We start from the raw sequence: 25,471 nt of genomic DNA, 5'->3' as shown, positions 1-25,471 counted from the left end.
GCTGCTTCAGCAAACTGTGAGAGCTTAATTTTTTTGAAAAAAGATATCATCTGAGTCGGGTGGGAAAAACACACCAGATTGTATCTTGGCAAGCTCTGCGTTTGATCACAAAGGTGGGGAAAACAAACTATGGTTGTGAAATCATCCTTGGATCACACATTTTTAGGTGATACTTACATTTTGCAGCTGTCTTCTAAGATTATCCAGAACTCCTCTTTATCTCTGGGTTTTCTCAAACACAGACAGACAAGTGCAATGTTATAACGTTACATGCACCTGAGAGTCTGGCCAGTTCAAATGTCAAGAACAGACAATGAGTTCATTACAGAGTGCCTTCCTATACAATCTGTGGCCCTTTCATCACGGTTGATGGAAGTGCTCTGCAGAAGTTGGATTCAGGCTGAGCGCTTTTGTTTATGCCTGACATAGTTACTACGTTTGCCTGTAATCTACCGAAAAAGCTTTTTGATGGTTTACTGTCTGAATAGTGAAGTGGTGTAGGGTGGTATGAAACCTCCAGATCTGACATTGGGGTCAGAATATAGAAGGAATCAAAATCTTGTTTTGGTTTAGTTTGTTTTGAAAAGGTTTTATGAAAACATTAAGAGTTCAAGTCCCCATGTCAAAAGCAGATGCTAAATTAGCTGCTGTTAAAGATTAATAATCTATTCAATCCTATTCATGGGATTCTCACGGTGCTTCTAAATGATTCTAATCCTGTAATAATTTCTTTGGCTTGCCAAAGTGCCAAAAATACTTAAATATGCTATTTAAAATCGTGAGAGGTTTCTTCAGTGGCTTTTCCAGGCGGAGAATGTCTTTTTTTTAGGACACATGGTTGAGAAAATACTACAGCAAACTACTATTACAACTCTAATCAAATATTGACTGAGATTTAAAAAGTATTTAATTGGTAGTTCAGTCAAACCGCAGTAAGATTCTCATTTTCAGTAGTTTTAGCTGGAAGGAGTTTGCTCTTATATGGCCCTTATATGGTGTTTGCTTTTCCCCCCAGGAGATTTTCCTCCTAACTCTAAAGTCGGATCGCTACAGTTCTTCAACAAGTCCAACTTCAATCCCACTGACATATTCCTTTGGCTTTCTTATCACAGTTTGGATGGGTTTTGTTGTGTCAACATGCCCCACCGGTTGCTGAGTGTTTTAACCTCTTTGCAATTAGTGCTGACGGTAAAGAGGTAACTACACGTCTTGAGTTAAAATATACTGCTGGTTTCTCGTGGCAGACTACAGAACCGGGCCATGCTTTGCCTCCGTGAACAACCAGATGTGCCAAGGCCAGCTCACAGGGATAGTCTGCACAAAAACCTTGTGCTGTGCCACAGTCGGACGGGCGTGGGGTCACCCCTGCGAGATGTGCCCCGCTCAGCCTCACCCCTGCCGAAGAGGGTTCATACCAAACCACCGCACCGGGGCGTGCCAAGGTAAAGTCTGTTCATAAAGCCTGAATCTCTTGTTTCTTTTTCTAATTTAGTCCTGTTTCCTTGCCTCTGTCTCTTTTCGCAGCCACTTCTGTCCCTTTTTATCTTAACTTGCTTTTCCCCTCTTTTTCTCTGTCATGCCCTCAACCCCCGCTGCAGAGGATTAGCGCTAATTGGGTTAAATTGGGTGGGTGGCAGTGCCTCCCACATGTGCATGGAATGCCCACAGACACCCGCTGTGACAGGACTGTCAGAATTGGTAACACGGGTCAGTGGCAGTGCCACGTGGGAGAGCTCGTTTCTGGTAAGACGGCTCTGTGCCTCGCTGCGTCAGACCCAATAACATCAGAACCTCTGCAGGGGAGGCGGACCTGAGCCAGAGACCTACTGGAACATGGAGAACTCTTGAGACCACTCAAGGTCAAAGGGTCCTGCAGATTTTCTGCCTCATTTTGTGATTTTATTTGCTCAAAATTGTTAAATGAATTCAATTGAGTCATCAGCATAGCGCGTAAACCCATTGCACTGTCTCAGCGATGAGTATCCCTTCAACCTCTGTTAAACTCGACACCCTGCTTCAAATACTTTGCTAATGTTTCTTCACTTTTCTTTGCTTCACTTTCTGTTCCTCCTGCAGGAAATCTTCTCTTTCTTTCCTTTTTTTCCGTCATCACAATGATGACCAAAGAAAAGTCAAAGGAGGACACACCCAGAAAAGATGTATGCTGCCCAATGTGTTCATTTTTTGTAACTATGAAATGGGAACCAGGCATTAATTACATGTTTTTTGTTTTTTCTTTGTCCAGATGTGGATGAATGCCAGGCCATCCCTGGCATCTGCCAAGGAGGCAACTGCATCAACACAGTGGGGTCCTTTGAATGCAAATGCCCCGCTGGGCACAAATTCAACGAGATCTCGCAGAAATGCGAAGGTGAGTTTTAAGCTTTGAGTTGTGGTGGGGAGGATCATGTGAACTGGCTGACTTTCAGAGTCAGCTTGAATGACAGAGTACACTAAAAAATATTTAAAAGAGCCTAAACACTAAGAGAGAACCACATCCGTCTGTGTGGTTTACTTCATCTCAGTAATGGTATTTGGGTTTTTACTTTGTGGGGAAAAGACCACACACTTTTCCCTTAAAATAAGTTTAATTAAACCAAAGTAGGAGTCAGTTTTCTGTCAGCTGTACGGCTCTTAAAGCTGAGGTTTTAGGGAAATGCTGCTTTATTATCGTTTTGCTCTGCATTACAGTTCCCTCGTAGTTACTGTTCAGATCTTCTGTTTTCACTGTTTGTCCTACTAAAAATATTTCCGATCAGGCAAATTTAAGCTGAGGAAAAAACAAGAAAAGCCGTTTTGAAATGCTGATTTAATTTCTTCAGAGCGAAAACTGTCCTAATGGATCTGGGTCTGTTGGAAAAAAAAACTTTCACCTGGTTGTGTCACCTGTGGCAGATATGTATTGTACTCAGGGATGGGCATTTATCGCATCGCATTTACTTGTGATAAATTTCTTATTATGATAAGAATTTAGATTTTTTGTTGTCATTATGAATTCCAAATAATAATAATAATAATATTAAAAACTGTCCATATTGTCAAGATTACTTTATTTTCTCTTCTGTTTTTTTCAATGAGTGTATCAATAAATACCAATAAAGTAAAAAAATAAAATAAAAAAGATGAATAAAATGGATTTGGTATGAAGAGTCTAGTGTTGCAAACCAGTCACATTTCTTTGTGCGACTGGTGTCCTAAAGAAAACTATTACAAATGGTCTCAAGAACAATATTTGTATTTGTTGGGAAACAGTTGATGTGCCTTGCAATCACAGCAACACAGTGAACAACAAAAGAAGTAACAGATACACCAATATTACCACAATATCACCACAAAATGTTGTGAAAAACAGTTTAAGACCATATTGCCCAGCCCTCTTTGCACTGCGGAGTTTTCTCAACGTTAAATGAGAAAAACATGGAAAAGATAAAGTTTTTATGCATGTGTTGATAAACCTGATTTGTTGAACATTGTTATTTTAATTCCACCCTGTTTTATTAATCTTAAATTTGGCTTCAGAACGACCCAGAACGTGTTTAATATTTCCATCTTCGTCATGACTTGAAGAAAACAGTAAGTCTGTGAGAAATACTGGCTCTGAAGCGCGTAAATTTTGATCATTTCCAGACCAGCTTTAAATCTGTTATTCTGGCACTCTTCTTCAGAGAGAATATGTGCTATTTTATGCCCAATAATAATTGCCGGAAAACCTCTGGACAGTGTAAAACACATTTGAAACACGTCTAAGTTACAGTGTGTTCTCTAAAAGATGCCGTGTCTGATTATGAGCGCTTCAAGGAAAGTTGAGTTTTGCTCGCACAGGAGAGAATCTGCCGTGGCCTTTGGATTTAATATCCTGTGACCATGTCTCGCTTCCACCCTCTCCCCTTCGCAGATCTGGATGAGTGTTCGAACATTCCTGGTCTTTGTGGCGTGGGTGAATGCTATAATACCGTGGGCAGCTACTTCTGCAGGTGTCCCCAGGGATATTACACCTCTGTCGACGGATCCAGGTGTTTGGGTGAGTTCCAGGTCACACCGACTGTCACGCCCCGGTAAAGGACAAACAGGCTTATTGTGTCGTCCACTTTGACGCTGTTTGTTTCTGGCAACTCAAACACAGGAAGTAAAACATTTCAGTCAGGAAGGTGATGCTTCAAGCTCTTCCTTTTTTCCATGAGTCCTATGTTTGGCGCTTAGGGAAGAAAAGATTGAAACACATCCATCGTTCCATCTGGAAGAATTTAGGTCAGTAGTCAAGTGCCTGTCTGTAGTTCCACAACAATGGACTGCAGTACTGTGCAAAAGTCTTTGGTCGTTCTTTATTTGATTTATATATATGCATCTTTAGACTTTTGCTGTATTAAGTGAGCATTAGGAATAGTTTATCAGGTTTTTCTTTTAAATTTTTTGCTGTTAGTTTCCTTAATTTGTAGTCCAGTGCCACTAACACTAAAGAGTGTTGTTTTTGTGTTTTGCACTTGAGTCACAATTAAAATATTTAGCGATAATCCCAAACCACACAGTTAAAGAGCCAACTAAATTTGTTCTCTTTAAACTTTTTTTTTAAATGTTTTTACCAGAATTCTGTCAAGAAACAAATAAAGTTTCTATTATCTAACCCTAACCCTCTATGAAAATGATCAAAGATAGTACAGTTGTTCAGACAAAACTGAATCACTTAGCAGTGCTATAATCTGACTCAGTCCCTAAAATCTGACATATAGTAGATTGTCAGCAGATGTTCAAAGATTGGATCGGAAATCAATAAAAAAAAAGCATACAAAGTTCGAAGACAGATTTCGATTAACCTTCAGAAAGTTTGGGGTAATACTAAGAAACACTGGCTTCTCCGAAGCAAACAATAAAAAAGGCAAGTTTAAGCTTTTTTGGGGGAAATGTGCGTGCGTTTGACTGTCAGTCCACCGGAACTGCGATGATGATTTCCAGAAAAGCTGAAAAAGTCCCTCCTTAAGCTCAGTTTCGACCAAAACAGACCAGGGAAGAATGCGAGTCGGAATAATCCATTTGACCTTGAAGCGCATTATCACACTCGCATGCATGCACACAGAAACATATGCAAACACACGCTCGCATTACCCCCCTCAGGAGAGCATGCTTGGAAGGAATGTCTGAGTCTTCCGTGCCAAAAAGCTGCAGTGCCAAACATTTTAGTCTACTTCCCATGCAGCAACGCTACAAGTCTAGACTCTAAAGGACAGATTCTTTTTCTTTTTAATGTTAACTTTTCAGTTCATGCATACCTGGAATCATTCAGATTAACCAACGATCAGGTGATGGAAAACGGCTGTATGCTGGCGCACATTAGTTTAGCTGGCTATGAAACCAAACGTGAATTTTTATGTCGATAGGCAACTTCAGTGTGACTCATGCTGGAGCAAGGAGCCAGAAACTGCAGGATGGAGAGAAAGTTCTCATAAAATATGAATTGATGCCTTTTGGAAGTTACCTCCATCCCCAAATAATGGAAAGTCTGAAGCGACGACCTCTGTTTGATTCTACTCCTGCCAGTTTCTCAACATGCGGACAGCGCCGGTCATAATCATGTAGCGTGATTTGTTTAACTCACTTCACGGCGTGTCGCCTTTCGCAGACGCTCGCGGTGGATACTGCTACGGAAGCCTGGTGGACGGACGCTGTGCCAGCCAAAACTCACAGCTGATGACTAAAATGCAGTGCTGCTGTGACAGCGGGCGCTGCTGGTCTGATGGCTCCACCCCGGAGATGTGCCCCATTCGTGGAACAGGTGGAGTCTCGAATGATCACACGTGATTTCAAAGTCTTTAAAAAAAGTAGAAATAATAACCCAAATATTTTACTTACATTTTGTTTGTGATTGTGATCGCTGTAGAGGAGTTCCAGAGATTGTGCGTCCAGATACCCGATTCTAACAACGGAGTGGTGATTCCCGGTCGGATCCCTGGGATTCCTGACCTGCCCAGCATCTACCCAATCCCAATACCTGGAGAAGTTCCTGGTCAAATTCCTGGTCAAATTCCCATCCAGGTTCCCGGTCAAAGACCGGTCATAACTCCAGGCCAAGGTCCAGGGCCGTATCAACCACAAGTACCTCTTCCTCCTCCTCCAGGTGCTTTCTGGTTTTCTTACAAAAAAGATGTAGTTTGTTGCTTAAGCTCACGGACAAGAAGGCATTTGAGGTCATAAAACTGGTTTATGGGCAGAATATGTCTAAAACAGTTGAAGACTAATATTTCCATTTGTGCAACTCTGAATTATTTTATAAATGCAGAATAAACCAGCCTTCCATCTCTGGAGACTTTTTGCTCTTCTGTCCGCATTTGCTTCCAAAATATTCTTCAATTGTTCTGCTTATAGAAAAGCCATTAGCTGCATTACGCTCTCTGAAATGGGACAAGACAGGAGAGCACGGAGGTTTCCTTATTTCATGTTACTAAAATTGTATAGAAATTATTATTTGGTGCAGTACTGAATTACTTCTATGTCTCCATTTTGACATAAACCTGCTTTTTGTTCACGTTAAAGCGGGTTTAGATGTGCCAAAGGACACTTAGCAGACAGTCTTAGGATTAAATGTTATGAGGAAGATTTCACATATTTAAGCTCTTAGTTGTTGGAGAGGAAGAACTGTTTATTGGCCTCGTTTCCAAGTTGGCTAAAAGTCCGTGTCTAATTTAATGATCGGACATGGTTTACATGATCTGGTCTTTGTGTGAGAGTAGCAGGCGGATTTACATGGCAGCTCATATTGGAAACATAATTTATCATCTCTGGATATTCCTGGTCTGTTCCATAAGAATGCTCTTTCCTATGCTAATGTAGAAAAGAGCATTGATCTTTAGCTTAACCAGTAATGTGTTGTTGACAAATAGTTTATTTTCCTGAAGGTATCAATAGGACGTAGACATTGATTAATGTACGATGTGGTTTTTCCTTTGCAGCCTTCAATGGTCTTTAAAGTCTTCCATGTTTATTATATCAAAAATGATTAATTGTAGGAATATAAGGTTGCTTGCTCTTTTTTGTGAATTCAATTTTGGACATTTCAGATACAGTTTATCGCATTAAAAAGTCCTGACGCTGTTTTTGTTTGAAACAGCTTATTTTGTCTTGTGAATTTTGGACAAACAAAATTGGAGACTTGTTGCCTTATGAACATAAGTTTTGAAGTTCTTCATAGAGACAAAATAATTTATTTCAAGAATTAATAATTGTTCATCTCAACTCTAGATAACACACGTATGCTTGATGTAAGTATGTTGGCTTGCTTCATTTGATGGCTTTGTTTCTCAGTTTCCATGTTTATAACGGGCGAACTTATAAACTTGAACATCCTTAGAAACTTGAACTTGGATTCAACAACCTTTTACAGCAACACAGCTCTGACTTTGTCTGAATGCTTTTTGGTACCGCGCAGATTGTTATACTGTATGATACCAGGTTGATATTGCCAGTTGTGGAATGTGTGCATTGTTGTTGTTTCTGTCAGGTCCTGGTATCATCCAGACACAGAATATCACCAACATGTGCCAGGCTTTCCGTAACCTGTGCCTGAACGGCCGGTGCGTTCCCATGCCGGGCATTGGATATCGCTGCGAGTGCAACATGGGATTCAAGCTGGACACCAGGGGCGAGTGCATCGGTACGAACTGTTTAGCTGCCTCTTTTTTCAGCTTGTTTTACACGAGAAAGCTTTTTGAAGCCCAGTGTGTATTCCACAGATGACGATGAATGCGGCAAAAGTCCTTGTCCACACGGTGAATGCATGAACACCCCTGGTTCTTACATCTGTCAGTGTCCTCCTGGATTCCAGACGACTGCGACTCGGACAGAGTGCCGAGGTGACACCCGCACTCACCCGCCCTGCAGAAGCGCAGGCGTACGCTTTAAGAAGCCGCGTGTGTTTACTGTACTTTTTGCTGCTTGCAGATCTGGATGAATGTGTCGCCAACGGACGCATCTGCAACAACGGGCGCTGTGTGAACACTGAAGGCAGCTTCCACTGCGTCTGCAACGCTGGATTCGAAATTTCACCAGATGGCAAAAATTGTCAAGGTCCGTCAATTTGTGAGACCTTTATTTATGCAGCAGAGTCAGGTTTTAAAGGGTGGTTGGGTTTAATGGTCACAGTAGGTGTGACGTTTATTTTTAATGGAGCAGGGATTCGTTCAGGGTCTGGAATAGAGGGGTGGGATTTTAAAAGGTCATCCTGGGAATTTTATGTGGATTTCAGCTCAATGAGCTTAAAGAGGACATGCAAAAGTCTTTACCAGAGTAATTAATGTTATGGAAATACTTGCACTATTTTCGCTGACTGTGAAATCCTTTATTGTCCACGACTATAAGGTAGGCTTAATGTGAACGTTTTGGGTTTCAGTTGCATTACAACTTTCTCTTTGCTTAGTTGCTATTTTGTATGAGGTTGTCTTTCTTTGTTTTGGTTCAACAGTCTGTTAGTCTTCATCCAACAACTAAGTGCAAAACATTAAAAACCCTCAACCAGGTTGAAGGGTAAAATGACATGCTGCTGGCGTTGTCATTTCATTAAAGTAGTATAATAGTGTCTGTGTTCCTTACAAAATGATGACTTCTAACTTTTTGATTTTTAAAGTCCAACAGTTCTACAGTTCTACTATATATATATTATTTTTTTTTCATTTACTCTTACTGCTATCGGCTGAGAGTCTCCGTGTCTTTCACTCCCCCCAACCTTCTGAATGAACTGCAGACATGCCTCGACATACCATAGAAAATGCTGTTTTCTGTAAATCGTGAGCTCCAGTTGTCATGCCAGTTTTAGATGAGTCTCTGCCCAAACACAGCTGATCCTAATAGTCCACAAAGTTCTGCAGAGACCTGCTGTTGTTTGATTCAGGTGTGTTGAACCAAGAAAAAAACTGAAACATTCACCAGACCTTGAGGACTGACTCTGGACACCTCTGCTTCAAGTAGCATCTTACATCTCTGTGCTTTCCTTCTAAGGAGCCTACACTGTCAGGAAATATCTAACCCTGAGTCTTTTTTGCACAGTGCACTAAATAAGTCAGAACATAGTAAAAACATATAGTTTTTCCACAGAGCAAAAAGGTCATGTTTTTGCATTTCTGACCATTTGAGCTGAAAACTTGCAGTTTCTTTGTAGTCTATGTATTATATGACAATCTATTTGTTTAGCTATTTTTCCCTCTGATCTAATAAGACAAATTATTATTGGAGCAGAGGTGTTCACAAAAAGATGTCACTAATGTGTAAGTTTCTAATTTCTACATGCCTGTATCACAGAGGAGAGTTTTAAGTACTTTCTATGAAAATATTCTCGATTATTGATCTTCTGGATGTTTTTACTTTCACTTTACATGTAATCGAGCGAGCAGGTTTGGTGACAAACATGTTGTAGAGAAAATATATGGAACCATGAGGCGGCACTGTTGTTAGTGCAAACCCTGGTTGAAGCCTTCGGGTATAAAATGGTTTCTCTGCTGGTGCTGCAGCTCTGCCCATACAAAACCTCAGAGTTTGTTAGGTAACCATGCTAAGTTACTCATAGGTTTAGTGTATTTTTACAATTCTGTTGGCTTGTTAATAAATGGTGATTTGCCTGAGTTGACCAAACTTTGGCCCATTAATTGATGAAAATAGGCAAGTTTCCCCAACTGGCTGGATCTTCAGACTCATTCAAATGACGTTACCTGGAGCCTTCGCTAACAGCCTCTGTTTTCCCACAGACCAGGACGAGTGTCTGATCAGAAACATGTGCCTCAACGGGCTGTGCATCAACGAGGACGGCAGCTTCAAATGCATCTGCAAACCCGGTTTCCTGCTGGACACCAGCGGACGCATGTGTGTAGGTGTGTTGGTGGGACGGTTTACTGTTCAGCCGAAAGCTTCTGTTAGTTTTTCCTTTTGCATAGCATGTTGTTTGCTGGGTGGCTGACTCTCTGGTATTTTATTGCTGCTGTTAAATGAGTCTGAACGGACGGGGTAAAAAGCAAAAAATCCCCCTAAATGTCTTGGGGAAAAAAACCCTTTTGTTTCCTGACAGGACAGCTGGACATGTCGGCAATCAGGATCTGCCTTTTTCTGCCCAACTCTGCCTCTAACAGCCTGTCTAAATCTATTTGGAGCGAAGAGAAAATGTGCCTGGCCTCTTTTTAACATTAAAACAACAAAATGACTATAGAAGTCCTTGAACAGATATACACATATTTTTACTTGACAGTATCAGATGCAAAAAATGAAATTCACATGCTCTAGATAAATGGAAAACAATCTCCCTTCAAATGTGTCTTTCCAGGGTTAACTCCCCACGCTGAGCGCATCAAGTCATATTTGATTAAACAAACAGAACAAGGGCGTGGGAGAAGTGTGCTCATGTATGCAGTCACAAATGAAATGTGCAGCTTAAGAGAATCCTGGGGGAGAGAAGGGCGGGCAGAGGGGTTCATTGTGTTTCAGTGAAATCTGGCTCAATTCCTTCCACATAAACATGAACATAATGGCACACAGGCCACATCGCCGCCGGGAATTATGACTGTGACTGCCGTTCAACGGCGAGATGCCACAGGTGTCACTGAGGCTTTGCTGCAGAAATGAGCGGAGAAGAAAATAAATGTTCTGCTTCTGTTTGTAGACATTGATGAGTGTGAAACTCCGGGCATGTGTATGAACGGACACTGCGTCAACACAGAGGGATCGTTCCGCTGCGAGTGTATGGCGGGGATGGCGGTGGGTCTGGATGGACGAGTCTGTGTCGGTGAGCTACCATACTAGAAGCTTTGATTGGATATGTGAGTCATTTCCTTCACTGTGAAATAAAATGTGGCAAGCAGAAATCTGACTCCACTTCTTCGCTGCCGCATGGTTAAAGTGCATCGTCTTAAATGATTGATGTGGTTCAGTCATACTTATTCTACATGTTTAAGTGATGTTGATATTCTGAAGTGTGAAATACCATCACAGGGCCACTGCCATAATTTACAGATGCACATGAAGAATGGTCAAACTTACTGTAAACACGGGTTGGGATGTGAACCCACCTGTGAGCTAACAGGTCTGACAACTATTCCACCATGCAGCCCCGTTTCCATCAACTCATTACGCTTTTATTGTCAACAGGGATGCTGGAGGTTTGTGTATCTCTAGATTCTTAGTCACTGCTGACTAAACTGTTTTCTAATACATCAGTACACAGTTTTAATTCTTTGTGACTTCTAACCCTGAATTTGATCCTTTTTCTCTGATCAGTTTCCCTAAACTAGATGAGATGACCTGCCAGTGCATGTAACAAGTGAACATGTTTCGCCATTGTTGTTAAATTAGATTTCATGGCCAATTTAATCTCTCAGGATGCCGTAGTGAGGAAAATAAACAAATCACCTACTGATTCTGACATCCAACAAATGTAATTGTATGCCGCAGAGTGAAATAACTGTTTGAGCTCTCTTAATAAACGCTGCACCTGTAGACAGAATCGGTTTCTTCCGAGCCCGACAATAGTCCAGAATATTGCAGACATGTAAGCAGATCTGCTCAAGTGTTTTTGTCATTCTCTACTAAAATTAATATATCCCAACATTTATGATGATTCCTTTTCAGTGGAGGGAAGCTTAATATGAAGACAAGAAGGATTTCTGCCAACTGTCTGAATGGATTGTTTTTGAGCGTTACGTCTTGTTGAGTGCTTATTGGAAACTTAGAACGTTTTCTGCCTCCATGTTTTCAACATTTCCCAAAATAACACGGCATTATGATTTGAGAGACATGTCGAAACGCTGTTGTTCTCCGGGTGGGTACTCATAAAAATGATATCAGTGCAGGAGAATGCCTTAAATCCAGTGAGAGAGCAGATAGAACAGCCATTTGTTTTCACTGCTGTGAATGTTTACTGGAGTTGCTGACTGTTGCCATTCATTTCTCTCTGTGTTGGTCTATTTCCATCTGCTTTTAAGATCTTTCTCTTTTTTTTTACCTTAGTTTTGGTTTCTCACATATATGCCGTCGTGTTTTTTTCTTCTCCAAAACAGACACACATATGCGCAGTTCTTGTTACGGCGGCTACAAGCGCGGGCAGTGTGTCCGACCTTTATTTGGAGCGGTGACCAAGTCAGAGTGCTGCTGTGCCAACACGGCATACGCCTATGGAGAGCCCTGCCAGCCCTGCCCACCAGAGAGCTCTGGTACTGGAACTTAAATTTCTTTTCCCCTGCAGATGTTTTATACCCGATCCTTCTTCAGACAGACTTTGAAAGCATTCTATGCACAGTGCATTTAATAAATTTTACTCAGATCAGAGTAACTAGAATCCATCACCAGATGAAACAATCCTCAGTGAACATTTTCCTGTTGAAAATCCAAACAAACGACGTCTAAATGCCTCAAAGATTTTTAGGCTGAAACTGGTTTGTATTTGATTTAAAAGCGAAAGTTATTTTTGGTATCTGAATTTGTTTTTCATACATTAGATACGTTTAAATGTAGATCTGTTTTAGCTGAGCATTAAAAATAAAGAATGAATTGCGCTGATTACAAACTCAAACATCTTTTACTATCACAGCGCTTTTTGGTATGTTCACATGTACAATTAATCGCTTGCAATTGCCAATATGTAAATAGTCTTTGACATGCTATTTTACAATAAAATGAAGAAAAAATATAATTATTTGTAAAAATTGACCCATTATATCTGTATAAAAGCATCTTTTAATAATCTTTAAGTAGAAAATCAACATGGTTTTCATAAAGCCTCCAAAAAGTGTTTACGTTTTTCAGTTTGATGTCATTTTCTAATCTCTAGTGTGATGTTTTCATTAGCTGCTCACTATGAAATACTATGAAATTAACAGAAAAGGCTTGAAAACATTAGCCTGTGTGTGATTCATCTATGTGTCACTCAGTAAATTGAATGAATGAAAATAGATAAAATGTTCAATAACCATCTATAATGTGGAATATGCTTTTTGGAAATGTTTACATGGTTACCGACTTTTTTTTTTTGTCCTTAGAGATGTGAAGTTATTTTTAACTCATCAGCCTACGTTAAACTAAATCTAGACTTAGACATATAGGTCTAAATCCGGGCAGTAGACTCTATATTGACTTTTATAAATAAATTTTACATGCACTCTACAAATCAGGTCAATTGTTCAGCGTTAGCTCACCTGCTGAGCTTGGCTGAAAGACATGTCATCTGGTCATGAAACAGAAGACACAGCTGTGTATATCTCGTATTTCTTGCTTTGCAATATAATTTGTTTAGTTGCCTCTCATTAGTCCTCCCAGTTAAAGAGCTTAAATTAAAGGACACCAGAGAAACACCACATAAAAGGTGCTTTATATACATTGCAGCAAAATAAGAATGCATGTAAATGGATAATGGTACGGTATGAAAGGTCCTTGCATTTTCTTAAACTCTGGTAAAAGCTGCTTTTTCTTGCATGTAAATTATTTGCTTTCTTCATCCAATGTGTGTTTGTGTTTTGCTGCAGCTGAGTTCCTGGCTCTGTGTCCCAGTGGTCCCGGCACAGCAGGCGACGGGAGAGGTGAGGAGAAAAACGCAGACTTGTCCTGAGCTGTTGTCCCGGTTAAAGAAAATAACAAACAATTGCACGTCAGACAGGCAGTGCTGCGTGAGCTGAAAGTGGTTTGTGATCTGATCATTTTCTCTCACACGTTCAGCAGGTTGTTCTTTGCCTTCTCAGATATAAACGAATGTGCCCTGGACCCTGACGTCTGTCAGAATGGAGTCTGTGAGAACATGCTGCGGTCGTTCAAGTGCAACTGCAACGACGGCTTTGAGGTGGACCACACGGGCAAAAACTGTGTTGGTAGGTGAACTTCAGTAAACGTGTGCTAACAGAAGCCCGGAGGAGAAAACTGATGGCGTGTCTTGGTTTTTGATCTGTCCTTTAGATATTGACGAGTGTTTAGTGAACAGGCTGCTCTGTGACAACGGCCTGTGCAGGAACACTCCCGGGAGTTTCACCTGTCAGTGTCCGAAAGGATATCGCTTTGATACTGAAACCATTGTCTGCGAAGGTTAGACCAAAGCTCAATCCCTGGTGCAAAGCATCGTCACATATAGATTGTCTCTTTCTCTGAACGATAGTGAATGTCTATTTGTGTCCACAGACGTCAATGAGTGTGACTCTTCCCCGTGTATCAACGGAGACTGCCGCAACAGCGAGGGCTCCTTCGTGTGTTCGTGTTCAGTGGGCAGCACCTTGGACAGCACTGGACTGGAGTGCATTGGTAAACAGAGTGGCTTCATTTCAACGCCGAAACCACAAATATTCCTTAAATGAAATGTGCACTTTATTTTCCCCTTCACGCTAAAGTATTTTTCTTCACTACGAGATTTTCTTTTATGAAACAGAGACGGCTAAGAGCACCTGCTGGCTGAAGATGGTCAACGATCGCTGTGAGGTCAACATCAACGGCGCTACCCTGAAATCGCACTGCTGCGCCACGCTGGGAGAAGCCTGGAACAGCCCATGTGCTAAGTGTGAAAAAGGTGATCAGCCTTTTCTGTATTTTCATGATGCCGAAGCTTTGTTACACAACACCGCCAGCTGGAAACTGACGGTATTTCTGAATGTTGATTGAGGAAATATTCCACCATATGGCGCCTGACAAACCAACTGCTAATGTAACACATGTGCATTCTGCATCAGAAGCTACTGAAATACTGAAAAGGTGGACCAGCACACAGTACGACTCATATCTACATTTTTCACTGTTATCTGCCCAGGCATGTGTAGAACAAATCACTCTTGAACCATTTCTAAGTGTTTTATATGTAGGTAATTTCATAATAGCAAGTTTATAAATTAGCATATATTAACCACACTTTTAATGGTAAATTGTTTTTTTCTGTAGGTCTTATTTCCTAACCTTGGTAATTATTGCTATCGACAGAAATAATTAACCCAGTTTAAAACAACCAAAGCTGTAAAAAGCAAAGCAGTGCGGCTCTCATAGTGAGCAGGACGGTTACTTTGACTAGCCCAACATTGACTTCATCAACCTGTGGTGTCCTTGTTTTCAATCAGACACCGCTAATGACTTGCATGGCATTGTACTCCTTCCTCTCTTCAGATCCAATCTGCAGTAAAGGCTTTGCCAGAGTCAGAGGAAATAACTGTGAAGGTAATGGGCTGCTGTGAGGACTTCATGATGCAGAACATTGTGTTTTACCTTTGAGTTCAGTAATGTGGAGCACTCAGCTCGGCTCTCGATGTTGTTTTCTTTTTTTATTTTTTTCCCGGCTGATTCTCAGATGTGGACGAGTGTCAAGTGTTTCCGGGTGTGTGCATAAATGGCAAGTGCGTCAACACACAGGGATCCTTTTTCTGCCAGTGCCCTCCAGGGATGACTGTTGACATCAGTGGAAGGATGTGCATCGGTAAAGCTTTCGTTCTGTCACTGAATGACGTGTGTATTATTTAAACTCAGATATCTAACGCATGTTGACATTCTGTGATCGAAAGACCTGCGTACCGAGCACTGCTACCTTACCCACGACGACGAGCGCTGTGGGACGCCCATATCAGGGAAACACAGGGTGGACGCCTGCTGCTGCTCCGTCGGTGTTGCTTGGGGGCCCGAATGTGATGAATGTCCAGAACAGGGCACGCCAGAGTTCAACCAGCTGTGTCCGCGGGGCCCTGGCTTCTCGCACAGAGGGGACTTCATCAACGGCAGACCCTTCCTCAAAGGTATTGTTGGTAGAGTGTGACCCCACAAAAGGTGTCCCATCGGTTGAACCCTGACCGGTTGAACCCTGACCGGTTTCTCCTTCCGCTTTAAACCTCAGACATAAACGAGTGCAGGATGATAAACACTCTGTGTTCTAACGGGAGATGCAGAAACACCATCGGCAGCTTCCGCTGCCGCTGCGACAACGGCTACGCCCTGGACTCGGACGAGAGGAACTGCACCGGTGAGCCACTTTTATGAAAGTTGTCAAAGAAAAATGTGAAACATCTTGTATCACATTTGTTACAATCCAGTCGTCTGCCCATCCACCCAACAACCTGTCTTTGGCTAATTACACATTTAAAGGTTAATATCTGTAGAAATATTCAACAATTCATTGTGTTTCATACTCGTTCTTTTAAAACTGGCCAAAAGAATATCAAAATCAGAAAAAAATACTAAATTTTGATATAAAAATGGGTAGGAACTCTGCAAAAAATTCAGAAATTGATGGTTCAAAATGCCTTTCGACGTATGTTTAGCTTCTATGTTTACGTTAGGAGTCTGAAACTTATTCAGTTTGGGTGGCTTTCAACTATTGTAGCCTTTCTTCATCGGTTCTTTTCACCCCATCTTTCTGCCTGCTCTAATCACGGTAAAGCGATGTTTAGCCATGACTTAAACTCAGCTCATTCAGTCTAATGGGAACCTGGCTGCTGGGGATACGCTGGAGCTGGTCCCACGCTGTCTGGTGAACTGCGTTTCTGCTGAACTGAAATGTGCACACATCACTTGAGGTTTAAATGTCATTACACTTTATGGATTCTGAGCTCTTTTAAGGGCTCTAAGTAATTAAATTATCCTTGGGATGCGTTACCTCAGGTGAGTGAGATTCCAGCCTGATTTCTCAGTGTAAAGGGTTTTATAGTGCGGCCTAAAATCGAAAAGGTCAAAGCTTTTAGACTGGCGAGGAATCTGAGAGAGGAGCCACCGTATCTTTGCTTAACTTCACTTTATGGTATGCTGTTCCTGCAGAAGTCTCTTTTCAGCTAATTTGAACTTTTACGATCCATTAGCTCGGCATGGAAACGACCTGCCTTGGACTTTTGTGTTAGTCTTTTTTTTTTTTTTTTTTTAACAAAATAGGAATTTATCTCCAATTCAGAAACCAATTTTTCTTCTTGTACACTTTCCTAAAATTTTACAGCAGCTTAATTTCCCATAATATTCAATAGTTTCATATGAAAATATAAGCCAGAAGAAATAGATCAATGGTAATGGCATAAATTGACTCCTACAGGGTACTAGAGCTACAAACAGTAGTAATAAGTGTTTATATAAACTATATCACCAACTCCATGGCGTCTTCCTTCTAAGTCATTGAATTCAATTGTTACACTCAGTTTTAAGAGTGAAAATCCAACACTCAGCCCGCCGACTGCGTCAACAAACTGTGTCTGAGGTACTCTGAGAATTCCAGTGTAGTACTTAATAGTTCTTGTGCAATAAGTCGGGTCATGAAACTTCCTCGCTCGCTTAGTCATGGAAAAATCCCAGAGTGGAAGACAGAGCAACGCCGAGGACCACACTGTGCTGAAGTCACCAACTATCTGCAGAGTGAAAAGCCTTAAACCTCCAAACTTCGTTTGGTTTTCACATCAGCTCAATAGCCAAGTAGAACGAATTTTCAGAACCAGAGGGAGTTGTGCAAACATGCCGTCGCAGATCTCTAAAGCAGTGGAGTGGGTTCACTTGGGTGACAAACTGAGGAATCTGAGTTTGGTCCATTTCATGCTCGTAGCTTTACAGGAACAGTGAGTTGCCATGTTTCAAATATTTTGACAAGTGATTGAAATAAATGAAGTGAATAACTTGTTTTCAGTATGTTTGATAGAATCTAAAATGTATTTCTCTCTTTTTTTTTCCCTGCAGACATCGACGAGTGCCGGATATCCCCGGACCTTTGTGGCCAGGGCAGATGTGTTAACACACCCGGAGATTTTGAGTGCGAATGCTTCGAGGGCTACGAGAGTGGCTTCATGATGATGAAAAACTGCATGGGTGAGCAATGACTCGATTTCATAAGTCAGATCAGCTCTGCTGCTGCTGGTAAATCGATTGAGCAGAGTGCAGAAACGCCTCATTTGTGGAAGGTCGCTTCGTTTGAGAGCAGGAGTGATCTTTTCAACGTGGTCAAAGCAGTAGGATCTGAAAGCAGGGAGCTATTACAGCTTGTATTCAGCGACAGGGAGGACCTGCAACACAGAGCCAGCACCAGAGCTCCCTTTAGGTTCATAAATTCCTGATGAGGTGCTTATAAGCACTTACGCCAAATGTGGAGCAGCCCACTTTTGGGTTGGGTGATGTCACCTAGTATTACTTTGGCTGTTTTTACTCACATATTACATACATGCTAGAGCATGCTAGAGCATGTATGTAATACAAAATGGGAGTTAAAAGCATTCTTCCACCTGATTTGTGTTTGGAAAAGCCCCAATTTGGACTTCCCAAGATGTCGCCGCAAAGAGCCATAAGGGCGGTCCAGATTTATAATTATTAGAAGACAATCCACGGTACTGGACCTCAAGATGGAGCAAACTGTCATGGCTCGACAATACTCTGCATGCTGCTTTTCTTCTCAGCTCATCGATGGCACTCAATTGCATTTTTGTTATTCTCATAAATTACAGACTTTTCATCTGAAACAGCAAGATAGAAGCTGATACAATGTTGAGGCAATGTTGGCTTTTGGAAAGGGAAGTAATAAGTGTAGCATTATAATCATTTATCGGGTTAGATAGGTCGACAAAACATGCAAACGGTAAATACTTCCTTGCTGTTGACGCTTCCTTAAAGCTAATCCGAGATGTTCAACCCAGTTAATATTTGACATTTTGAAGTTGTGAAACAAATATGTCAGAGCCAGAGGTCTGACACATCTGTTATTTTGCCTGTGTTGTGTGTTCCTCTGCTGCCAGACATTGATGAATGTGAGAGGAACCCTCTCTTGTGCCGTGGAGGTGAATGTGTAAACAACGAGGGCAGCTTCCAGTGCGTCTGTCCCGAAGGACACGAGATCGCCCCTGACGGCTCTGCATGTTTAGGTGAGCAATAACATCAACTTCCTTTTCTCTCTGCTGTTTAGGGATTTTTTGTTAAGGTGTGTAAGGTCCTGAGGACAATGATCAGAAAGTATGAAGTTACCAATTGGGACTGTCAAAAAGGAGCGTTGGGACATCTGGCTGGGTTTCTGTCTCTGTGCGTGTGTGCGTGTGTGTGTGTGTGGGGGGGGGGGGGGGGGGTGCGTGTGTGTGCATGTGTGTGTGGCCTCACTGAGCCTTGCAACACCTGCTAATGTATGTGATGTATATTATTGGACAGATGCGCTGATGGTGCATCAGTGTGAATGATGCACCAACAAAACCCTATTGTAGTAATATACTTTAGGAAGATAAGACATTTTTTGCTAAATATTTAAAATGTAAATATATTCACATCTAAAATAAATATATGTTTTTAAGTACTTTTCACTGTTTTACAGCGTTTACTTTTAATTATTTTGTTTTCATAAATAAGTTAAGTATTTTCAAGCTTGGTCGTCTAATTTTCTGATCTGAAATGTGGTCATTCTGACACCAGCAAAATTCTGAAATAATTATAGTCATTTTTTGGTACAACATTGCTCTGTGCATCAAAAGCATGGTGGTGTTATACCTGAGTGAATTTGTCTTCAAATCAGACAAAATTGGTGTCAAACGTTTGCGCTGGTTTGTGCAGCAAATATTTTCGTTTGGGCCAACTTCACTCAGGTTTGGAACCATCCCACCACAAAATAGCACTTTCTCATAAAAGTACCCTGCAAATCCCAGCAAGACTTAAATAGCCACTGACATTAGCACTAAGATGTCAGAACGGATATTCAGTCGCATTGTGTTGTCTAAATGTGTAAACAATGGAAATGTTGCTTCAAAAATGCCAAAAATATTCTCAGTTAGATGAGAACCAAATGTTAAAAGCTGTAGCCATTGTAAATATGGCTGAATAAAAAATCCATCTATGTTGTTTTTTTTATTTACAGTTAGTGCTGCAGCAAAGCTAACTCCCATTGGAAGTTAGAAAAGTTACTTATTGCCTTGTACCATATATGGATTTATGTAAATGTTTTTCTTGGTCTTTTGTTTGAATTATGGCTTGTGAATATTATTTTACATAAGCAAGTACATGTACTTTTTATGCTATTCTATGACTAATTACTGTTCTCATTTTTAATTCTGCTTAACAAACCATGTGGTTTTTTTGTTATTATTTCATTTTAAATTTGCCCAGTTTTCATTGAGGCATTCTTCTTTTGCAGATATAAATGAATGTGAGTTGAGTGACAGGTTGTGCAGGAACGGCCAGTGCGTCAATATGATCGGCCGCTACCAGTGCACATGCAACACGGGCTACAAATCCAGCGAGGACAGGCTGGCCTGTGTTGGTACGTGGTAAAATATGTGACTGGTTCAGACTCTTTCTGCTTTGTTGATTTATTAAACCTCTTTTACTCATCTTGCTTTTTATTCTGCTGCTCAGACATCGATGAGTGCACCATTGAGAACGGTGGCTGCGAGTCGTTTTGCACAAACTCGGAGGGCAGCTACGAGTGCAGCTGCAACAGCGGCTACGCGCTCATGCCTGATCTAAGAACCTGCACTGGTAAGTAGGTGTATTTTGTTTTGTGGTGTCTGAGAAAGTTTTTGTTTTTATTTTTTATGGATTATAATATTTAATTTGTATATTTATTTCTACTTTCTTCTTCTAAAATTGAGATGAGATAAGGAGCGGATTGACTCTCACTCTTCAATGCTTCAATTTATTATCATTGTTTGCAAAGTTACAGAAGTTCTTCTATATTTCTGAGAGTAAGAGTAGTAATAGCAAGCCATTCTGTAGTGATTATGTTGCTACATGGTTACCTGCACTCAAAATGTAACCCACAGATCTAAAGAAATGTCTTCTTTTGTTTCCTGCTTTGAAATGTCTTCAGGCAATGAAAGATGTTGTTCCCTCGCTATTATCTCTTTCTAGCTTCAAAGCTGGATCGTCTGCAGGTTGCATGTCCTGTTCACAGTTTTGCTCTCACTCCTTTAATTTCCAACAGAATTCAAGGCTTTACAGTGGTAATTTGAGAGCATCGTTTCGGTGTCGTGTTTAATTTGCGGCGCATGCTCTTTCCTGAATTGACCCGACTAAACACACACCAGCGTTTGTGCCAGAAGGGTCTGTGTTGCAACTTTGATTTGCCTCTGTGTCTTTAATCTTCAGATATCGACGAGTGCGAGGAGAGCCCTGAGGTCTGCGATGGGGGCCAGTGCACCAACACCCCCGGGACGTTCCAGTGCCTGTGCTTTGATGGGTTCATGTCGTCGGAGGATATGAAGACCTGCCTGGGTGAGCGGGCGAACGCTACAGCCCTGACCTTATTAAATCCAGGAGGTTTGGATTCTCTGGGATTTACTGAGACAACGTAATGATCCACTTCAAGGGTATCCAAAGTATGAGTCATGAGAATGAGTTTTAATGACTCATTTCTGTGAGTGTGTGGCTCTCAGAGCAGGGAGTCTTTTTTATAGTTGTTGTTGATTTATGGGCTAGTGAGCATTGTGTTATTTTCGCTAAGGAAGGAGGAATGTGTCACATTTAGACGTCTGGCTTCCCTGCATGAGGCGTAGATACACGCCTCGTATAAAGGCGTGTATCTGCGCTTACACACAGCTGGGTTTTTCAAAACAAACAACATTTATAGTCTCAAAAATCTTTTATTAATCATCATAAACCTTCTCTTTATTGTAGGTCTGTTTCAGCAAAGTACCATGCTTGATTGCTTTCCTGCAATTTTCTTTCCCGTCTCTGTCTAGATGTGGATGAGTGCGAGCTGAACCCCAACATCTGTTTGAGTGGAAACTGCGAGAACACTAAGGGGTCGTTCATTTGTCACTGTGACCTGGGATACTCTGTCCGCAAGGGAACCACGGGTTGCACAGGTGAGTGTGAGCATGTGGGACTGCACACCCTGCCGCCGGGAAATCGCAGATGGCGGTGAAAAGGATGTTTGCGTGTGAGCAGAGGTCTGCTGCTTGTTAAAGTTGGGTTGAGTAACTTTTCTAAAAAAAAAACAAAGAAAAAATAAAAAATGATTTTTGATGGTTGTTAAAAATATCACCATGCCGAGTCACAATGACATGAAACAGACGAGCATCTATGACAAAATCAAGCTCCTCCAACTTAGCGCTGTCAATCAACCCGTCTATTGTTCATGTGCTAACGACGGATAAACAACTTACCGTTCCAGAAAAACTGTTTGTCCAAGTTTCCTCGGCTGAGCATTCATGGTGGGCTCTGCTGACGGGCGAGAAGCTATAGCTTAGCAGAGCGCAATGGGGAGGGTGTGAGCAGCGCATACACAAAAGTTATTGGGAGCACTGGAAGAAGACAGAGCAGCTCGATTTTTTTCACTGTTTATCTGTCTCTTGTACACAACACATATAAATATATTTTTTAAATAAAACTTGCATGCTCCAGCTTTAAATCACGAGCTTTGTGTTTTTCTGTTGCCCTGTGGGAAGGAAAGAGCCGAGGATAGACAGGGCAGGACGCTAGCAGAGTTAGTAGAAGTGCCGCCAACATCACCAATTCCACTCTGGAAGCTTCTGTCTGACTTGATGAGAAACACGCAGATAAACACACCGTTAACGCACTCAGGTGCCCTCTGTAACAGCAGCAGGAGCAATGAGATCACTATCTTGCATCAGATGCATGCATCACATTGCACCTTTGTTTATTCCTGGGTTGGTCTTTCATTAAGGTCAGTTAAACATTACGTGATTGTTGGAACGCCTCAGCGGCACGTAATCACCTGTATCGGCTCCAGAACACATACGTACAAAGTTCGTCCGGCTGCTTCGACAGTTTGCTAATTTGGAGCTACTTACCATCCAACGAGAATTAGGCCTGATTTATAACACCACTTAGTTGGTGATTAAAAGCTAGTTGTAACTTTGGTCTGTGATTTTTTTTCTGGCTTTGTCTTTAAAATGAGTCAATGAGCAGCAGCAGCAGGTCTCACTTAAGACACAAATAAACACCTTTGTCAGAATTTGGACGCGTACTGAACCCACTTACTCTCAATGACGAGTGCTTCCAAAGACAGACACACAAACACTCTGGCTCGTTTCTAATCCCATTAAAATGTCCATATAGATTTCTCCTTCTCCTGAGAAAGCTGGTGTCGCAGCAGAGCGTTTGGGTGTGAATCACCCGTTTGGAATTTCATCCCCAGACTGGAGAAATACGGCTCTAATTCCTCTCAGCGGGGCAAGATGTCTGACAGACAATTTGGCAAAATCTGCTACTCTTTGTGGAACATGCCTCCTACCGGCACGTTGATTTGTGTAAAGATTATTGAAGACCCAGATTTGGCCCAGCTGGTGGTTAAAGCTTTCCCCTGTTTTGCTCCATAGCAGAGACATCAAACTTCAGCACTGTTGTGTTGTGATTATGTTTCTTCTAAAGTTTGGACAAGGTGTGGGTGAGCTTACTTAAAAGGCATGAGTTTCAAACTTAGCAAGCGTCTGTATCAACTGGGTTTAACACACAGAGAGGCAGGCTCCAGATTCAACTATAACTGTTGACGCGCTTTTCACATGCAGCAATTTCTGAGTTGCACTTTGCGTTTTCCTCTCGTGTGTCTGCGCGTCTGCTGTGCGCTCTCTGTCATCAAAGCCTCGGTGGGGAAACGATCATTAATTCCATCTGTAATCCAGGAAGATTCGCTTGCTGCCAGGCCTCATATTAACTCCATGATCAAATGCAGAGTAAATACACTGTACCCTGTCCTCAGGAAGAATGTAAACCAGAAGCGCCATAATCTTTAATTGACAGTGTTTCTGAATTACTACCCTCTCAGAGACCGACACGCGGAGAGGGGAACGCGTCTCTCTGGCTGTTAAATCACCAACATCTTGACTGAGTTCGCAGCACGGCTCGCGTTTGATATGCGGAGGACACGCAGTCGCGCCGCTTCCTTATCCTCAAGGCCAGGTATTGTGTCGGATCCAATTACACGAGGTCGTGTGGGGCTCCGATTAGAAGTCGTTATTGTTGTGTGTTGTGGCCGTAAATAGAATCTTTTTTTCCCCACTGTGGTATTTAGGTATTCCTCCGAGAGTTCCCTGAGAGGAAAGAGTTACGCACTCCATTCATTATATCACCACCAGCTGCTGCAGCGAGGTCTTTATTAGCTTTACTCTACAGGATGTTCAGGGCTTTATAGGAAGGGCGCAATTTAATAGTAGTCAAAAGTAATTGTTCCTGTTATTTACTGTCACTTGTTTATTAGAGTCCAGGGCTCCCTCGCATCAAGTGAAGGTTTCTCGTTGAAATGAACGTCTTCACATCACACTTTCAAAGAAATTGTGACTCGGAAAAACTTTGTTTCCATGTAGAACATCTGGAATGTGGAGAAGAAAAGAAGGACATCAACATTATAAAAAGTAATTTGAGCAGCGCAGAGTTTATAAGCGAAAAATCCTTATACCCTCAGTAATACCAGTTCAGGGGAAGCAGACAGACTGATGCCTCAGGGCGGCTGTTCCTCCACATGTCTCTTTATTTCTCTCTTGACACGCTTCAACAATCAATTTCCAGCTCATTAAATCCTCATAGGACGGCTATTAGTATCAGAGATCAAGAATACGCCACAATGTCTTTGTGGCCTGAAATGCAGCTCTCATCAGACCAAACTAGCGAGCCGGGAACATTTAGATCTGTCGCCTGTCTCTTTATGCAGTGCAAGCAGAGCGTCAACTTTGGACACCGTGCCAAAAACCCCAGAGAAAAAGACCCAAATCAGCGGACCATCAGAGCCTGTTTTTTTCTTTTTTTTCTTTACTTGGAATTTTTTTTATTTCTCGCCAGATATCAACGAATGCGAGATTGGAGCCCACAACTGCGACCGGCATGCGTCCTGCACCAACACAGCGGGCAGCTTCAAATGCAACTGTGCGCCAGGTTGGATTGGCAATGGCCTCAAATGCACAGGTAATTGAAGGAGACAGGCAGAGGTGTGGATATGGTATGTTTTTAAATATCTTATATTTCTGCACATACATTTTACATGTAACGTATTTTTACTGCAAGGAGGAGACACTAGACATTTTTGTGTTTTATTTGGCAATATAATTATTATAGAATAAAAAGGATCACGGACATGGACAATTTCAAAAGAAATGCTGAAAATATGAGTTTTTTTTTCATTGTTATTCTGTGTTTTGCATTAGATTTGGATGAGTGTTCAAATGGGACACACATGTGCAGCAACAACGCCAACTGCCTCAACACCATGGGCTCGTACCGCTGTGCGTGCAAGGAAGGCTTCTCAGGAGATGGATTCTACTGCTCAGGTCACACAAGAAAATAAAAAACACAAGTTCCGTCAACTTTTATTTTATTTTTTTAAAAGCCCAATTGCGATAAAGTCCATCTGCTGACCTCCGCAGACAGCGACGAGTGTGCGGACAACGGCAACCTGTGTGAAAACGGCCACTGTCTGAATCTCCCGGGAGGTTTCCGCTGCGAGTGTGACATGGGATTCATCACCACTCCGGATGGGAAGGCCTGCGGGGGTAAGGCGCCGCTAAATATGGACGTTCTGGTTCCAGCACCTCTGAGTTTCTGGCCATATTTGTTTCAAGTGTTAAAAATGTCACTCCTGTGAATGGCTGTTTGTTTTCCCGTT

General features: G+C 41.7%; 1 protein-coding gene across 2 annotated transcripts in view; it reads left to right on the top strand.

Annotated features, from left to right (window-relative positions):
• fbn1 (fibrillin 1) overlaps positions 1 to 25,471 on the top strand; it is a 62,318-nt gene that overhangs the window by 16,555 nt on the left and 20,292 nt on the right. The window contains exons 7-35 of one of the 2 annotated variants that reach the window (XM_055044843.1): positions 1,245 to 1,442; positions 2,246 to 2,371; positions 3,896 to 4,021; positions 5,615 to 5,767; positions 5,873 to 6,109; positions 7,490 to 7,642; positions 7,722 to 7,841; positions 7,930 to 8,055; positions 9,726 to 9,848; positions 10,631 to 10,753; positions 12,024 to 12,176; positions 13,485 to 13,538; positions 13,698 to 13,823; positions 13,909 to 14,034; positions 14,128 to 14,247; positions 14,372 to 14,509; positions 15,094 to 15,144; positions 15,275 to 15,400; positions 15,486 to 15,713; positions 15,812 to 15,937; positions 17,626 to 17,754; positions 18,672 to 18,797; positions 20,048 to 20,173; positions 20,269 to 20,391; positions 21,001 to 21,126; positions 21,594 to 21,719; positions 24,652 to 24,774; positions 25,014 to 25,136; positions 25,233 to 25,358. In XM_055044843.1, the coding sequence (XP_054900818.1) occupies positions 1,245 to 1,442; positions 2,246 to 2,371; positions 3,896 to 4,021; positions 5,615 to 5,767; positions 5,873 to 6,109; positions 7,490 to 7,642; positions 7,722 to 7,841; positions 7,930 to 8,055; positions 9,726 to 9,848; positions 10,631 to 10,753; positions 12,024 to 12,176; positions 13,485 to 13,538; positions 13,698 to 13,823; positions 13,909 to 14,034; positions 14,128 to 14,247; positions 14,372 to 14,509; positions 15,094 to 15,144; positions 15,275 to 15,400; positions 15,486 to 15,713; positions 15,812 to 15,937; positions 17,626 to 17,754; positions 18,672 to 18,797; positions 20,048 to 20,173; positions 20,269 to 20,391; positions 21,001 to 21,126; positions 21,594 to 21,719; positions 24,652 to 24,774; positions 25,014 to 25,136; positions 25,233 to 25,358 (3,861 nt within the window). Of the gene's footprint in view, positions 1 to 1,244; positions 1,443 to 2,038; positions 2,160 to 2,245; positions 2,372 to 3,895; positions 4,022 to 5,614; positions 5,768 to 5,872; positions 6,110 to 7,489; positions 7,643 to 7,721; positions 7,842 to 7,929; positions 8,056 to 9,725; positions 9,849 to 10,630; positions 10,754 to 12,023; positions 12,177 to 13,484; positions 13,539 to 13,697; positions 13,824 to 13,908; positions 14,035 to 14,127; positions 14,248 to 14,371; positions 14,510 to 15,093; positions 15,145 to 15,274; positions 15,401 to 15,485; positions 15,714 to 15,811; positions 15,938 to 17,625; positions 17,755 to 18,671; positions 18,798 to 20,047; positions 20,174 to 20,268; positions 20,392 to 21,000; positions 21,127 to 21,593; positions 21,720 to 24,651; positions 24,775 to 25,013; positions 25,137 to 25,232; positions 25,359 to 25,471 lie in introns of those variants that run through there. The other variant, XM_055044844.1, reaches the window with a different exon arrangement.

This window comes from Poeciliopsis prolifica, unplaced genomic scaffold (genome assembly GCF_027474105.1).
Source record: "Poeciliopsis prolifica strain line A6 unplaced genomic scaffold, Auburn_PproV2 SCAFFOLD021, whole genome shotgun sequence".
In the NCBI taxonomy this organism is placed as follows: Eukaryota; Metazoa; Chordata; class Actinopteri; order Cyprinodontiformes; family Poeciliidae; genus Poeciliopsis; species Poeciliopsis prolifica.
This window is presented reverse-complemented; position numbering and strand designations above follow the sequence as displayed.